Here is a 15,860-nt window from a genome sequence, read left to right on the forward strand (position 1 = left end):
GTACGTGTCACTGCTCTAAGTTCAACTGCGGTCAATGCCGCAATTTGGTATTTTGGCCTGAAATTCATAAAATGGTTGTTATTAACAACCACAAGTATCTTATTAGGTCTTTTTAGACAAAAAATTTATTAGGTCTTTCTCTAAAAACTTGTGTTTCATTAGGTACGATTTGACCAAAAAAAAACCCTACAAATGAAGAGATAATGTGAAAAGAAAAATAAATAGACGGACTTATGTGATATACGATTGATAATAGAGAGAACTTTTAGCTAAACATAAAAGAAAATATAATAAGTACGTCTTACTATGCTATCTTTCTATAGAAAGGTCTCAACTATCGATTATCTCATAGCATGCGAAACTTTAGAGTACATTTTACATGACCACTCGTCCACTCACATAAAATATACTTTGGCCAGTTGAGACTTTTAATTGAAGGACAATCATATTAATTGAAATTGTTCTTGCCAATTTTCCAAAACGTCGCCGATTAATATTGAACTTTCATAAATAGGAAATATTACCATAAAAAATATACGAAGTATATCATTCTGCTTACCAATGTTTTTTTTTTTTTTAACAATTGGTATATGCATGATATTCAGGATTGTTGTGTGATTGTGCAATTGTATTAGGTTATGGGTGATGGATGAATTCTAATTTCCAAACCAAAGGTCACATGTAACATGTTTGGGGTTTGAACTTTGAAGTTTTGGTTGTGACAAATCCTTTTCGAAGCCAGGACTAGGAGCATCTTATTATGTGTCATCGAAGACTGAAGGCAATTAAAACAATTTTATCATATGGGTCATCAATCTGATAGGATGGCAATAACATAACATGGCACCATTAAATATTTCCTTCGTTTCATTTTAATTTACTCACTTTATTTTGGGCGAGAATTAAAGAGAAAGTGCAAAAGTATGAGAGAGAAAATGAAAAAGTGGAGAAAAGCTGAAAAGTGTGAGAGAGAAACAAAAGAGTGGGTTAAAATATTAAAAAGTGAATGACATAGGTGGAAATGAAAAGGATAAAGTAGATGTGATATGTTACCAAAAATAGAAAAAGCAATAGTGTGTAGATTATAAAGAAACGGACTAAAAAGGAAAATGTGTAGATGAAACGGAGGGAGTAGATTATTACCATGAGTCACTAGCCAACATATCAAATGGCTTCAAACAATGTCTAAATATAATAAGGAATCTCATATTATCATGTAACTATATGACGTTTCATCATGCAAAATCATACTGAGTATTATAACAAAATGACTATATTTTCTTCCTGAAGAAAGTTAGAAACCAGCCCAGCCTGCTGGTTGAGAGGCCGTATTCTTGCTTGCTAACTTATTTGAATCTCCAAAACGTAGTGAAGTACTGCCTGCACCAGGTCGAATGATCCGAGAGCTGGCAGCGGAAACTGCAGCGAAGTTATCATTACCAAATCCCCATCCATTTTTGGTTGATCCAACTGAAGCATCTTGTTTGCTGGAGTGACCGCTCCTATTCTTAACGGACTTGGAAGGATGACCTATAGATGTTGGTGTACTGGTATCATTCGCAAAGGCTTGCCATGTCTTTGGTTCTGGGTTTGTGGAATTCTTGTCAAACAAACCTTCTTGGAGCTCCCATACCGTGCCTTCAATTTTCACTCTCTGACATGATCCAAGTATATCAAGTTAATATCAAATAAGTATTTGCACGAACAAGGCAATACAAGCAAGCGAACTTGCAACTAGTTCTGCTGTAGATCTCCACATTTAAAAGATCCATGATGACTAATAGCCGCGATCCACTCTGTTTCCTATATCAACTGTCAAAATTGCATGAAGGGGGAAAATGAAGACCGAGGATCTCTTTGGGATTTATTTTCTTCTTTTCCAATTTAGCTGTCACAATTTAGAGAGAAGAAATGGAAGAAAAGAAACGAAGACGATCCTAACTGAAGGCTTTTGACAGCAAGTTGTAGGTTATGCCTATCAAGTGGCACATTAGTATGTATACTTCAGATTTGGATATTTCTGAATAATTTTGATGTGCAGACCATATGACTCCAAAGTTGTCCTTATTTTCAAAAAAGGTTTAGGTGAGGGGAATCCTTATAATTTTTTCATTCAGGGTGGGATCATACCTGAGAATTGGTCGCTTGATATCTGGAGGATGACTGGTTCCTGGCGGCCTCCCTTTTTGGTGATGAACTTCTGGCAGCCAAGGCCTGCTTCAGCTCCTTTAATTCATGTCGCTGTGATCTACAGATTGCAGTAAGCTTATCATACTTAGAAGTCATCTCTGCTATTTCCGCATTAGCTTGCTTCAATTGCTCCCGTAACCTACCTATCCCAGCCTCCAAAGAGCTGTCCGTCCCCAATTTCGTGCCACTGCTAATAGGGCTGAGAATAGACGTATCAAACTCAGCAACAAAGGTGTTGAAAGCCTCATTATCAAAAGTTGTAGTGCTACTTGAAATCACTGGATTAGCTTGCCTGTTGTCCCTCCCAGAAGGGCCAACTTTTTCAGGCACATTATGTTTCTTTACTCGGCTTCTATCTTCTTTGAAGGTTGATACTTCATCATTAAATGTTGGTAAACCTTTGTCCTGAGGGACAAGAGTTTCCTTAGCATACTCTGTTGACCAAAAGGCACCAAGTGGTTCCCCTCCAGTCCCATCCCAAGAAGCGTTTGAAGTTGACATATGAATTGATTTATCTGATGATCGCACGGGTGATGGGCTTCTCTGACACGCAATATTTGAACATCTAGACAGTGTCTTAATCATTCCTAGTACAGCAGAAAGGGTTATATCAAAATTAAAAACTTCAATCGACATTCTTCAGGATTCAGGAATCTTCATTATACGAACTGACAAAAATTAATTATCTCATGAGAGAAGAGCATACAGGTTAGAGTACATAGACATCTGGTCAACACCAATCTTTGAGCACATCTCAAGTGAGTGCTGAGTACCTTCAGAGATGTCTAAAGCTGTTTCACGCATATGAGGTGCTTGATCAGGTAATGACTTCTGTGATCCAACAGGCAATTGTTCATTGACACGAAACCAGACCTGCTGTCATGAATGCCACAATTAGAAAAGCGAACTCCGGACACCAACAACAAAAATGCGAACAATTAAATTATGCCTATATTTTCATCATTATTTATGATTTAAATCTAACCTAAGTTCATGGAGATAAATGGCCAATCAACCAAAGTTCTTGCCTGTGTGATGTCTGGTCTTGAGTCCGGGGAAGAGTTAAGCATATCTCGTATTAAATCAGTAATAGGCGCACCGTATTTTGGTAAATTTGGGATGCGATAATTCTCATTCAGAACCTGCAGCTTTGACTCACCATCGAATGCAGATTTGAGATAGCATATACGATAGAGCAAGCAACCAAGAGCCTAAAGAACAAGGATTTTCATCTCAGATGTGTGTAGCATTCATAACTCATAACATGTACACATGCGTGACAATACAGCCTTGTGCTTATAGACAAACAAGTTGAGGATCAACTTACCCATATGTCCACCTTCTCACTTATAAGATCTCTTCGGTACAGATCCCACATCTATTCCAGCCAAAAACAGGGATATAAGGAGAGATCATATTAAAACTTCAAATCATAATTTAATGGATCAAGACAAGCAAGTTCTTTCAACCTCAGGCGCCCTATAAGCAGGTGTTGTGTGCTTCCTGATATTGTCTTCTTCGATTCCCATTTCTTCAGGTTTTTCAAAGCGCTTGTGATTGGTAGACGTGCTTCCAAAGTCGCACAATCTCCATATCCCATCTGAGCCCAGCAAAAGATTCTCAGCCTTCAAGTCACTGAATAAAAGAAGGAAGAGTAAGCAATTATCGAAGGACATTAAAGTGAAAAAAGAGGATATATATTAATCAATGATTCCAGCCAGCTGCAGTTCCACTATTTGACACCACTAGAAAAGAAAGTAATCCCGCACGACCTACTCTGGAGTGGAGAGAACTAAGAAACAACAAATTGTCCAAAACCAGGGAGAAGTAAATCGAAAACATATACTGCTGAGACATGTAACCACATTGAATGTTTCATGAACATACAAGGACAGCAGTAACTCCATGGTGTCAAAATGCAGCAAATTTACAATGTGATTGGGTGTAAACAGTGTTTCCCTTTTCCTTTGTACCTTCATTGCTTTGGACGGAAGGGGACTCCCAAAAGAACCACAAATGGCTAGGTGATGCGGAATGGGTGTCAAACTCAGGTCTTAGGCACTACCCTACAATCTCACTAGCCTACCGAGTGGAAATCTTGAAATAAAGACCATAAAGTGAATTTGTGCTTTGCATTACCTATTCAGAAAATATAATGAATTCAAGATTGCAACTACTATTAGAAGTAAAAGCATAACATAAACAGGAAAAATGCTGAAGGCATGCTCCTTACCGATGGGCAATTGGTGGAGAATGGCAATGCATTGCAAAAACTGCATTACAAACATCCCTAAAAATTGTTAGGACTTGTTTCTCATCAAAATAACCGCTTCCTCTACCCTCCAAAATATGTACCAGACATTTCTCACAATATTCCATCAGAAGAAGAGCTTCCTTTGTCCTACCCATGTCCAATATAGTATGAGAATGAAGCGTAACTACATTAGGATGTCCTTTAAGAAATTTCATCACTTGGATCTCCTTCATTATGAGATCTAACGATTCCTGGTCATTGCATATGATATGCTTTAAAGCATACTGCTTGGACGCATTCAATGCACCTTTAGCCAAGTAAACACAAGAGAATCCTCCCTCAGCAATGACATTCTTAACATGAACTTTAATGTCACCAATATCAATATAGCGGCCTTCAAGTCCTGTCGGTTCCTTATGCGTAAAGGGCTTAAACTTCCACATAATTAAAGCTCAATACAGGCAAAATAGAGCACCCTGCAGGCATTCACAAAAGTTACTTGTGAGATCAAACGATTAACCATACAAAAATGATGTAATCTTGTATATTTGAGGGGGAGGGGGGGGTCAGGAGTTCATACATTACAAATTACACAAACAATGAATTTCTTCATCTTTATCAACGGTGAAACGATTTAACCATATCTTGCAGCCCCTGCCAATTTTCCCAACTAAATCAACACAGAATACACATATATCAACCAGATTGTCGCCGGCAAGCAGCTGCTATCGATTGCATTTAAGCAATAAGCTGCCTTCTGGTGAGAATTAGGTTGGACTGAGGAGCTAGCTTGATGACACATAAAATTCTAGCATTACTATAACAAAATTAAGTCCCAAACACAATTCCCTACAAAAGTTCTATTTTAAATTATGATTTACCAGCGGTAGTTAACAAACTGTATACTTCAAAAGATTCTAAAACGTGGAATTCCACATATCAATTCCCTTTCTCCTAAACCGAGTCCTTATCATGATCCTTTCCTAAGGATTCTTGTCGATCTCAAAAACATTTTTATACATAGTTCAAAATGTCTTGGATGGACCGAGTTCACACAATTTATTATGCACCCAAACTTCCTTTATCACACAAAAACTGACTATATTAGAAGAAAAACCGACTATATCATACGAAAACTGACTAAATCAGAAAATTTAACTATATCATATAAAAACTGACTATATAAAAGATGATTATATTATATAAAAACTGATTATATCAAATGAAAATTGACCATATCATAGGGTTTCTGGTGCACAAAGTTATTCTGAACCCAGTCCATTCAAGTTCTTTTTGTACATAGTTAAGTAACCATACTGAGAATAGATATCTACAATTGACATCAAATTCAGAAACAAAAAAGATAAATTCAAGTATAACTCTCACTTCAGACCAATCACCAAACGCAGTTTTTATGTACATAATTCATTTTTTTCTTAATGTCCAAAATACACGGAAAAAAAAAAAAAATCGATTCACTAGCTTCACAAAATTCACAAAGATTTAATACTTCATGTAGCTATAACACACTAACACATTGATCAATAAAATGAAAAAAGAAGAAAAACTTCAATCGTGGAGATTTCTTAGAAATAATCGCATTGCAATAAAATAGTACATTATACATTAAGAGATTAAAGGAATCATAAAATGTGGAAAATTTGACCTAAAAAACAGCAGATTTGACGGCGTTGATTGGTTGTTGATACGGCGGATGAATGCGGCGTTGACAGAGATCAATAATGCGTAATCGTCCTCGAGATTCGTGAATTACATTCATGGAGGAAGAAGCTCAGATTTTGTTCATCAAGTATTTAGTCAGAGCTGTATTAGAATTTAGATGGTCTGACGCATGATGGTCAGAACTCAGATATCACAACAGAGCAGATATTAATCATATTACTAAAACACTACTTTAGTACTACTACTCTCCTAGTTGTTGGCTCGGACGATATATCGAGTATTTTTTTTTTGTTAGGTATTTGGGTTCAAGTAATTCAAAATAGGTGATGTTATTCAATTTTGCTTTCGATAATAGGAGTAATGAGAGAGGGTAAATTAGGGGGTGAAATCAAGTATTAATTTTATTTTCAAATTTAAGAGGTAATGATTAATGAGGGATTGAGGGTGTAATTTAAGTGGTAAAGTACCTTAATTTTTCAATATGTCAAGAAAAGTGCAAAATCGCCCGCATCATTTGATGGCAAAATATAGTCTTTGTCCCCGTCATTGGCAATGTTAATAGGAGATGGTCAAAAGATGAAAACAAAGGATTCCATTGTCGGGGGAGGTTTGGACTTTGGACGAAAACGTTGTCATGGACTGATTTGAGGTTTGGAAGAAGAAGGAAATTGCTAGGAAGAAAAATGTTTTAAGTGACATTTTTGGTATATCCGTGCTGAATTAGAGGTATTTCATATTTCTAACTAGTTACATATACTTTTTCGTGTGTACATTAATTAAAAATAACGATAATAGCTCATATCATGTTCCAAACATGAGAATGGAAATAAATAGGCGAATTCACAATCAAGTATTTAGAATAGCTAATTATCAATGAGAATGTGAATAAAACTTGGACCCAACCAAATTTATAGATATGTATATGCTCTTTGAAGTTTAGGATTAAGGGATGCAAATCAAATTTAGATTTGGTGTATGATGGGACACTTCTTGATTAGAATAATCTCATTAATGTTCTTGTATAGGATTAACATTGATTATGACTTATATATCTAATAACTAACTTTATTAACATTGATTATGACATATATATCTAATAACTAACTTTATTAACGGTAACAAATAATTTTTGATACTTTTAAGAAAATAAAAATACAACGCCAAATTCCTAAATATGCTAGATGTGCATCCAACAAAACTCATTGTGTAAAATCGAGATAACTTATGTAGTTATGTTAGTCTTGTAAAAATAAAGTTTCATATTAATGTTTTTTCTCAAATATTAATAAAGTTTAATTCGTTCTATTTATTTTATTCATTTCCTATTTAAATTTATTATCACTACCACCATTAATATTTTATCGTCGTCTACTAAACCAACCATACGTCAATTCTAACGGTTGCTTCTTCCCCTCTAGCAAAATCCACGGCTCGTCCATCTAAATTCAATATGTATGCATCGTTTTCTCTCTTAAGGGATCTCCACTCCAGAACTTGCTGTCAAAGTCTCTGGTCTTAAAATCATCTTAAAATCATGCTTGCTCATAAAATCATCAATGATATCATCTTAAAATCATGCTTGCTCATAAAGCTTATGAGCCTTATTTGTACAATTCCTGTCTGAGGCACCAACTCCACTGAGCGTGCCAAAAGAACTATTGATTTCATATCAACTTTGTTTTCTAGGCAAAGTTCATAGCAATTCAGATGTTGATCTTTGGCAATTACATTACTTATATATATAGCATAACACAAGAAAGGTATATGACCGTCGACCGAAGTCGAAATATATATATAACCATCACTAGTTCACTTCTCTTTTCAAGACAATTCTAGGTAAATACTAAATACACTCTGATAACAGGAACAGGAGCATCACAGACGTAGTAAACCCGTGTGTCTACTCCAAATTGTTCACCTACAAACTCAATGCTACACTAGTTACTTTCTTCTATCCCGTAATGTTTGTCATGTTTTTCAAAAATAGCGACCATATACAAGTTTCAAAAAGAATAACTCTTCTCACCTAAGTGTTATGTGCATTATAACATGTACTTAACTGGTAGGGGAATAGACCAACTTTTTCAAAAATGTGACAAACTTCACGGGACAAGAGGGGCTACATCTCACCCTTATATACAACTTTTATGCGCTCTCTGTACTTGATAGGAAGTTAAAGAGCCGTGGAAATACATGCAGATGGCGGATATGTCATCCATGGCTACACCAGGTCGCTTAGATTTCCATGCATGAGCTGCATATTTCACTAACCTCTTTGCAGATTTTTCCCTCGTTGGTGCTGAAGAAACAATCTGCACAGCTTCTTCATTGGAGAGAACATCCCACACCTGAATTATAAACCGACAATAATGTACTTGTTAGGCATTTAAAGATTGACAAAGTAGCATAAACGTCATGATGTTTGTTAAAACAAGATGGTAGGCCATCAAATATATCCTAATCTAACTGCAAATGTTGACTTTGGCTTTCTGTGGTTCAACGGAAGACCAGCTATCTTAGTAATATTTCCGTGGAAATAGGAACTTCATGAGATGTGTTCTTTTATGGAAATAATCTCCAGTCGGTTTATAAAACAAACTTTTTTGCGAAAGTCAATGCAAGAACTATAATAATACCGAAGACTATGTGGCAAAGTTCATTATTGGCATTATGTTTTTCAGAAATGACTTGTAAGTGCCGTTTGGCGAAATACTAATGAAATCCCTTTTCTTTCTTTCAAAAAAAAAAAGTTCATTATTGGCAGGATGAAGAATGGAAGTGCCTAATCAATTCAAAAAAAAAAAAAAAAAAAAAAAAAAAAAAAAAAAAGAGCAAAGAAAGAAACAGAACCATCATCTAACTATTACGAGTTCATGCCAAAATATATGGAGTAAAGAAGCAAGCAATAAATTTTCATGAATAATCTTTAATCGAACAAGTTTCTTCTACTACGATATAGTGAGAATAAACCCATCGTTCCCGAGGCTTGATGATGCGTAGCTAATCCTAGGTCCTAGGGTAATAAGCATGGAACAAGCACAGAACAGATATAATTAGGAGATCAACATATCTAAAGGGATTAAACAAGCTCACCCCATCAGTTGCCAAGATGGCAAATTGGTCTCTGTTTGTAATGTGCCTCTCTGTAACTTCAGGCTCAGAAATAAGCCCAAAATCTTTCATGCAGTGATCTCCAAACGCTCGTGATAGTGCCAGCCCTGGGGTTCCTTTATTTGGCTGCCAGAGCCTATAAACCCCTGGTTCATCATGAGAACAAGATACTAGTCCTCTTGATAGCCCTATTCTTTCTGCTTCCTCTGTAGATGGCACACATAAATTGCTGTCAGATTTCTAAACCACGAAAAAGAAAGAACCACATAAAAGATATCTTTCCCATTTTTTCGTAAGTTGGGGGTGGGGGGGATAGGGAAGAGGAAGAGATAGAGAGCTCTAACGTGGTAAGTTGGGCTTGAAGTCGACTGTTAGTTGAACTGGCACCAATTTTCCACTTTCACCCATTGTAGCTAGTACAGCACGAGAGTCTCCAACATTAGCTACAGTGAGGGTTTCACCCTGATGCATAACAAAAAAAAATGTCAATAATAACTAAATTTTTTACTGTCAAGAAAATAGCAACTCTTAGAAAGGAACAGCTTGCACAAAAAGCTAAGAATTTAGAAAAATATGCATTAAAAAGAAAAAAAAAAAAACATGTCTGAGGGAAATTTGATCTGACAAAGCCACAATAAGCTAAATTATGTTATCCTTTCTTCTTAGAACTTAATTTTTGTAATTCATACGATATATTCTCCATGGGTTGTGAACACTCTCATACATGGAATCGGCAGATGCACAAAAATATCTCATCTTCGTGTAATGAAGAAGCTCGTAGACTAATAATTTATTATATATTACCATTAAAATGTTAATAACAGCCATTTATCTTTCATTTAATCAACAAATTGAGGAAGGCCTGGGTAGTTTACATTTTGCACTTGGAAATATATTTCTATAAAATTACAAAGTGACCGACCCTTCTTCAAGTGAAACCATTATCCCAGTCCCCAATCATAAACCTTAGACTGCTATATTTACTCTCAATCTCAACATATATTGGTGATCCATAGTTCAGATTAGAGGATCCTACACAAAGATATACTCACCTATGAACTCACAAGGAGTCTTATGCCTCATCAAGAGTAATATACTTTCCCTCCATCCATTGATCGCAAACTCATAACAGTCAGCTATAATTTTAAGGTGATGCTCAATTTTGAGAAACATGCTTGTACAATTAGGGAAGACCAAGTTATAACAAAGTACAAGCTTGGGCCTACAAAAAAGTGAGAAGATGAAAACAAACAAGAGCAAGGTTATACTTCGAAGCAAAATGCATTAAGGACCAACTAGTCATATAGGCCAGCAAGTTTACACAACTAGCTCAAAGTATCAGAATCTTGACCAATACCTGTCTAACAATTGCCAAAGCTGTAGTCCCACTATCAAATGAGTCGACTCTTGGATGTCTCTCTAATTCTTGATCAATGACTGAGCAAGTCCTTAAATATGCTTGCTTCCATATGGAAAAATCTCGGGCTTTTTTAGTCAAATGATTCAATTCCGCATCTAGATCAAATTCAAGTGAATGGACAGCGAGGAAATCCTGCCAATTGCGTAGCAATAAAGATGGCAACGATTTGTTGACACATTTAGCAACAAAATGACCGAGGGGACCATGGCCATCAAAAATTCCACAGAACGTCATATCTTGTTGGCAACCAAACTCCTGCATTCATTTCATACACATAGGATTAGAACAAGATCTGCATCATTTATAACATACTTCGTATAAAAAAAAAAAAAAGTAAACATGTTATTCTATACTCCAAAGTGATACTATAAGACAATATACATTAATACAGTCAAAGAGCATTTGCTCCCCAAGTACATCATACCACCTATCATAAAGCTTAAACATGAGTCCAGCACATGTGCTTTGGCCAACTTTTGAGGTGACAAATATTTCAGCTTGGCCCAGTTGTGTTTTGTGGTGTGGAGAAGTGTTTGGTAGTCACGTCTAGCTCTAGCCGTGTGGCCGGATCCCCGAGGCCTTCAATAGGCTGGGCCAAGTAGGGGAAGCTTCAGATCATACCATCAACACTCCCCCCCCCCCAGCAGTAAAAAAAATAATGACATACAAAGTCCTCGAATATAATTTGTAACATACCTCCCACACTGTCAAGCAATCTTGGTTTATTCCTTTCTCCCCTTTCTTGGAGAAAACGGATGCAGTAGCATTGGACCTTGCAGTTTTTGCACCAGGACATCTTACAATGAGGTGATTCTTCCTTGCCTCATCTGCCAATGAATCAGCAGCTTCCCTTTCCTTATCATTCTTAATGCTCCTGGCCTTCGATGAAACACCCCTTGCAAGTCCTTCAAAAAGAGAGGAAAATTGCACCATGGTTCTGCAAATAAATTATACAGCAACATCAACACCCCAAGCCAATTGGGAGATTGTCTCCTGAGAGACTTTTTTTTCTCATGGCGGCCACTAATTGAATTTCAGATGAAGTTTCAAATACATCGAATTATAAACACATAACTACCACGTAGAATGAAATAACATCCAGTAAGCTTCATTGCTAAACTAAAACAACATCCCCTGACTTCTTGCAAGATATAAAGCTCTCTACTACTTGTAAACAAGAGAATTCAAGAGTGTATTACCTGCTCCGTAAGCAGTTTATGATATGTTGCAGCAAGTCCCAAGAAATTCTAATAATAAGAGGGGATTCAAATGCTTTCAAACTCTTGATATAGGTAATTCACCTTCTATCTCACATACCACCCTATTCTATATATAGTATTTCGATCCCGTGAGATTGTCAACGATGATCAACTGATTAACTCTTAGACGCGGAAAAGGATATTTCTATATTTTCGCATTAAAAGTGACGTTGTAGCATTGAAGCTTGAACAAGAATGGGTATTTTCTTTACGAAGCAATTTTGGAACTTATAAGCTAGCTCAACTAATCTCATGTATTATTCTATGCAAAGTCGGCTTATGGCAAGTAACTTTTGCTAACATGACTTGTAAAATTTAAACAAATCAGGTTAGTGGTGATAGGATTTAATATTGGTTACATTGAGATTAAATGGTCAGTGGTACTTAATTTAGTATGAAGATAAGCTTTTATCGATATAAAACTATTGGTGCCTGTGTGCTGTGATGCAAGATAATCTAGTATAAAATAGCCATACGACGTCGACAACTTATACAAAATAAGAATGCCAAAGGCCATATGCGAATCTACTTTTTCCTTAAACAAATGTAACAACAAGTGCTGCAATATTATGGATCTATAAACAAAAGACATGGCTGCAAGAATGCCAACTGTCTCTAAGACTACAGCTTGGACCGAGATAGATACGCAAGCTGCTTACTTGGAAAAACTAGTGGATGGAAAATTAGGATATCAAAAAATGTTCTCTCAAGTAGTTAAACTGGTGAAGTTAGTTACCGCTCATAATACTAAAGAATGTTATCAAGAAATTTATGACAGTTTACTTTTCCTTCCATTATTCCTTAAAAAATAGATAGCGTAAAACATTTACCAGCTGTGGCAGCTGATTAAAAAATAAAGCAATTTGCCAGTTGCCATAGCTGGTAATGTTGTAACACTACACACGGGTTACCAATAATCTCCGCAAGTACAGCTTCCATCGAGAAATCTATGGTATCGGTTGACATCTCGTACAATAATCTCCCTTTCCAAAACTCTGCTAAAATACTTAAAGGCTTCATGGCAATCCCTGCAAATTCTTAGATTCTTCAATATTCTAAAAGGCTTTCCAGGAGGTGCTGCCCCACTTAACACCCCAAATGCCAATGCCAACTTCTCGCTGTGATATGAAAGACCTTCTCTTTTCTCCCCCTCCTCTACATCGTGCAACATCTCGCTCCAATTTGGCACATAACCTAACTTCTCTATCTCCTTCATGAGTTCTGCGAGCTTTGCATAAATCTCCTTTATTTGTTCATGCTCATTGTCGCCTGCCAAAAACACGTGTATTTCTCCTCGCACTTCCATCCAACTCCTCCCCCCTTCCTTCTTCACTCGCACATTATTCATCATCTTCCTAACATGTGCAGCTTCATTCCACCTCCCCGAGACTGAAAATGTATTAGCAGCTATCACATATGCAGAATCATCATAAGGGTCAAGCTCTAATAGTCTCTTACTCATCCTCCAAGCAACATCAGCATCACCATGAGCTGCACTTGCTGACAGTAAAACCCTCCAAACACCAGCATCCGGTTTGATAGGCATAGTCATAGCAATCCGCTCTGCATCATCCAATCTCCCAACTTTACCCAATGCACCCACCAAACACGTATAGTGCTCTAACGACGGAGTTAGACCATAATCTACTTTCATCCGCTTAATCCAACACTCTGTCTCATCAGCCAAACCTGCATTGTACAAAGATGTTAAGACAGCTAAGAAGCTGAAATCATCCGGAACAAGTCCGTGGGATTCTGCTAAACCAAAAAGCTCAAGTACAGAAGATTGATCTCCTTGTTGAGCATAAGAAGCCATCATTGCATTCCATCCAACAATGTTCATATCTCGCAACGACTCATCGAAAACCCTCCTAGCATCCAGCACCATCCCACACTTCCCATACGCAGTCACCAACCCAGTACTCACATAAACAGCTCTAATCAAACCAGTTACAATTCCATGAGCATGAACCACCCTACATTGCTCCAAAGCAGCAAGCTCAGCACCAGCACCAAGCGCACCCGAAACACTATACACAGTGGAACTCACATTCTTAGACACCATCTCCGCAAAAAGAGCTAAAGCCTCAACAGGGCGTGAGTTCTGAGCAAACCCAACAACCATAGACGAATAACAAACATTATCTCTTTCAGGCATTTCGTCGAACACCTTGCGTGCATGATCAGGGAGCCTACATTTCGAGTATAAATGCACAAGGGCAGACGCGCAATAAGGCTGAGAGGAGAGAGAAAGCTTAAAGGAAAGAGAATGAATCTGCTGACCGAAGGAGAAGAGAGAGAGAGTTGCGCAAGTTTTGATAATGGCGGCCAAAGTTCGTTGGTTGGGTCGTTTCGGGTGGCGAAGCATGGAGATGAAATGGAGGAGAGAGAGTCGAGAATTAGGGTTTCCAGAGATAAGGGAAGTCCAAGAGACGACATTGGGAGATGGGATTTGCCGGAAAACTTCAAATGCGTCGGAAAATCGGTTGAATTTGGAGTAAAGAGTGATGAGTTTGTTGTGCAATGGGAGAGAAAGTTGGTTGTTTGTTGTTTTGATAATGTGGGCGTGAATTGTGCGCGGGTCTTTGGAATTTGATGCTAGTAGTGCATCAAAGTCGTCCATGTTTTGGAAATTTGCTAGCAAATGACACTAATATACATATAGGTTTTGTATATTGTATTGATTCCTCTTGTTGCAATAAAAATTGTATAGATTGTGGAGATGAGTCCATCTCCTCTTGCCCAAGAGGCCAAAAGGCAAGGTGTAAGCCCAAAGTGTTTGTTTTATGGAGAATTTCCTATTTCATAAATATTATATACGGTTTTTATCGGTTATGACAATTTGCGATTGTGGTCCGATAACAAATGTTGTATATTTAAGTCATGATATCAGTGTCAGTAGGGTGAGCCCCTAATCTTTTTATCTTTTTTTCATATATCATTGATTATTTAGTTTTATTTTTGGAATACCTTACTATTATATTTAAGGTGTCGTCTTCCTAAAAATGAAAATAACATTGAAATATTTAAGAAGATTAATAATTTTTTCAACCATTTTTAATTAAAAATTTAATTCAGTAATAAAAAAAATGGGATTGTGGATCCTTTCTATAGCTTCATAGCGCTCATGTTAATACCTAACATAGGATTTCAAAATTATCTGAGACGGCTCTAATAGTGACACATATCTACAATAATACAAATAGAGGCACATCTTCAATTCGATCTTTCTATTTTCTAGCCATGTCCAAGTGAACAACCACTTGTGATTTGTGAAGGAGACTAGAGAAATTTATCATGCCATTTTTGCACCCAACACCTAGAAGGCCAAAACCCAACTATGAGCTTCATCATAAAACCTAATAATTGCTTCCAGTTTGGAACATAGTTTTTTTAAAAAAAAATCTGGTTTAAATATGACAAAAAATTTGTTACAATAAGAACAAGTGAACTATTATATTCTGAAACCTCCCTTGAAGATCGTATAATAATCCAAACTTCACATGCTTCTTTCTATTTTTCCTCGCATCATGCACTTTTTTTTTCCCACCATTATTAGCAAACAGCAATACTTGCATGCACCATTATTTGCAAGAATGAACACAATGCAAAAATAGATATATGCGGTATATTTGTTAATGAAAACAACAAATAAACGCACAATAATTTTGAACCAAATTACACCTAGCTAATTGCCCTGCTCTAGAATTCAATTAACCTTTGAAGAAAACAAACCATACTAATAACAAAACAAATCATACAGTTTAAAATACCATCAAATGTTTATCTTAAACAAATTTCAAGCAGGGGCGGATCCACTAGGGGTACAATGGGTACAGCTGTACCCCCATTTTCAAAAAAAAAAATTGAGGGAAAAAAAAAAAAAAAGGGGAAAAAAAAAAGAAACGGGCTCCCAAAACTGACAAAAATGCTCCTCATTACT

General features: G+C 36.7%; 2 protein-coding genes across 8 annotated transcripts; both read right to left on the reverse strand.

The window, feature by feature from the left end:
* Positions 1-1,186: 1,186 nt before the first annotated feature.
* On the reverse strand, positions 1,187-6,665 carry LOC104887868 (uncharacterized). 2 transcript variants are annotated; one of them, XM_010672632.4, is made up of 8 exons: positions 6,111-6,665; positions 4,424-4,920; positions 3,660-3,825; positions 3,518-3,568; positions 3,219-3,401; positions 2,964-3,063; positions 2,131-2,777; positions 1,187-1,654 (listed from the first exon to the last, which is right to left on the reverse strand). In XM_010672632.4, exons 2-8 carry the CDS (start codon positions 4,885-4,887, stop codon positions 1,295-1,297), a joined length of 1,971 nt encoding a protein of 656 aa, XP_010670934.1. In that variant the 5' UTR covers positions 4,888-4,920; positions 6,111-6,665; the 3' UTR covers positions 1,187-1,294. The 2 variants fall into 2 exon arrangements, with proteins under 2 accessions (XP_010670934.1, XP_048496670.1); XM_048640713.2 differs by lacking the exon at positions 6,111-6,665 and adding an exon at positions 5,025-6,060.
* Positions 6,666-7,892: 1,227 nt separating this feature from the next.
* LOC104887870 (probable protein phosphatase 2C 34) lies at positions 7,893-14,694 on the reverse strand. Of its 6 annotated transcripts, none has more exons than XM_048640716.2 (6): positions 12,829-12,966; positions 11,355-11,595; positions 10,596-10,913; positions 9,583-9,700; positions 9,221-9,444; positions 7,893-8,475 (listed from the first exon to the last, which is right to left on the reverse strand). In XM_048640716.2, exons 2-6 carry the CDS (start codon positions 11,589-11,591, stop codon positions 8,260-8,262), a joined length of 1,113 nt encoding a protein of 370 aa, XP_048496673.1. In that variant the 5' UTR covers positions 11,592-11,595; positions 12,829-12,966; the 3' UTR covers positions 7,893-8,259. The 6 variants fall into 6 exon arrangements, 5 of the variants coding, with proteins under 5 accessions (XP_048496673.1, XP_048496672.1, XP_010670937.1 ...); XM_048640715.2 differs by having other exon boundaries at positions 12,748-12,887; XM_010672635.4 differs by lacking the exon at positions 12,829-12,966 and adding an exon at positions 11,858-12,822.
* Between the last annotated feature and the right edge of the window lie 1,166 nt (positions 14,695-15,860).

This window comes from Beta vulgaris, chromosome 3 (genome assembly GCF_026745355.1).
Source record: "Beta vulgaris subsp. vulgaris cultivar EL10 chromosome 3, EL10.2, whole genome shotgun sequence".
In the NCBI taxonomy this organism is placed as follows: domain Eukaryota; kingdom Viridiplantae; phylum Streptophyta; class Magnoliopsida; order Caryophyllales; family Amaranthaceae; genus Beta; species Beta vulgaris.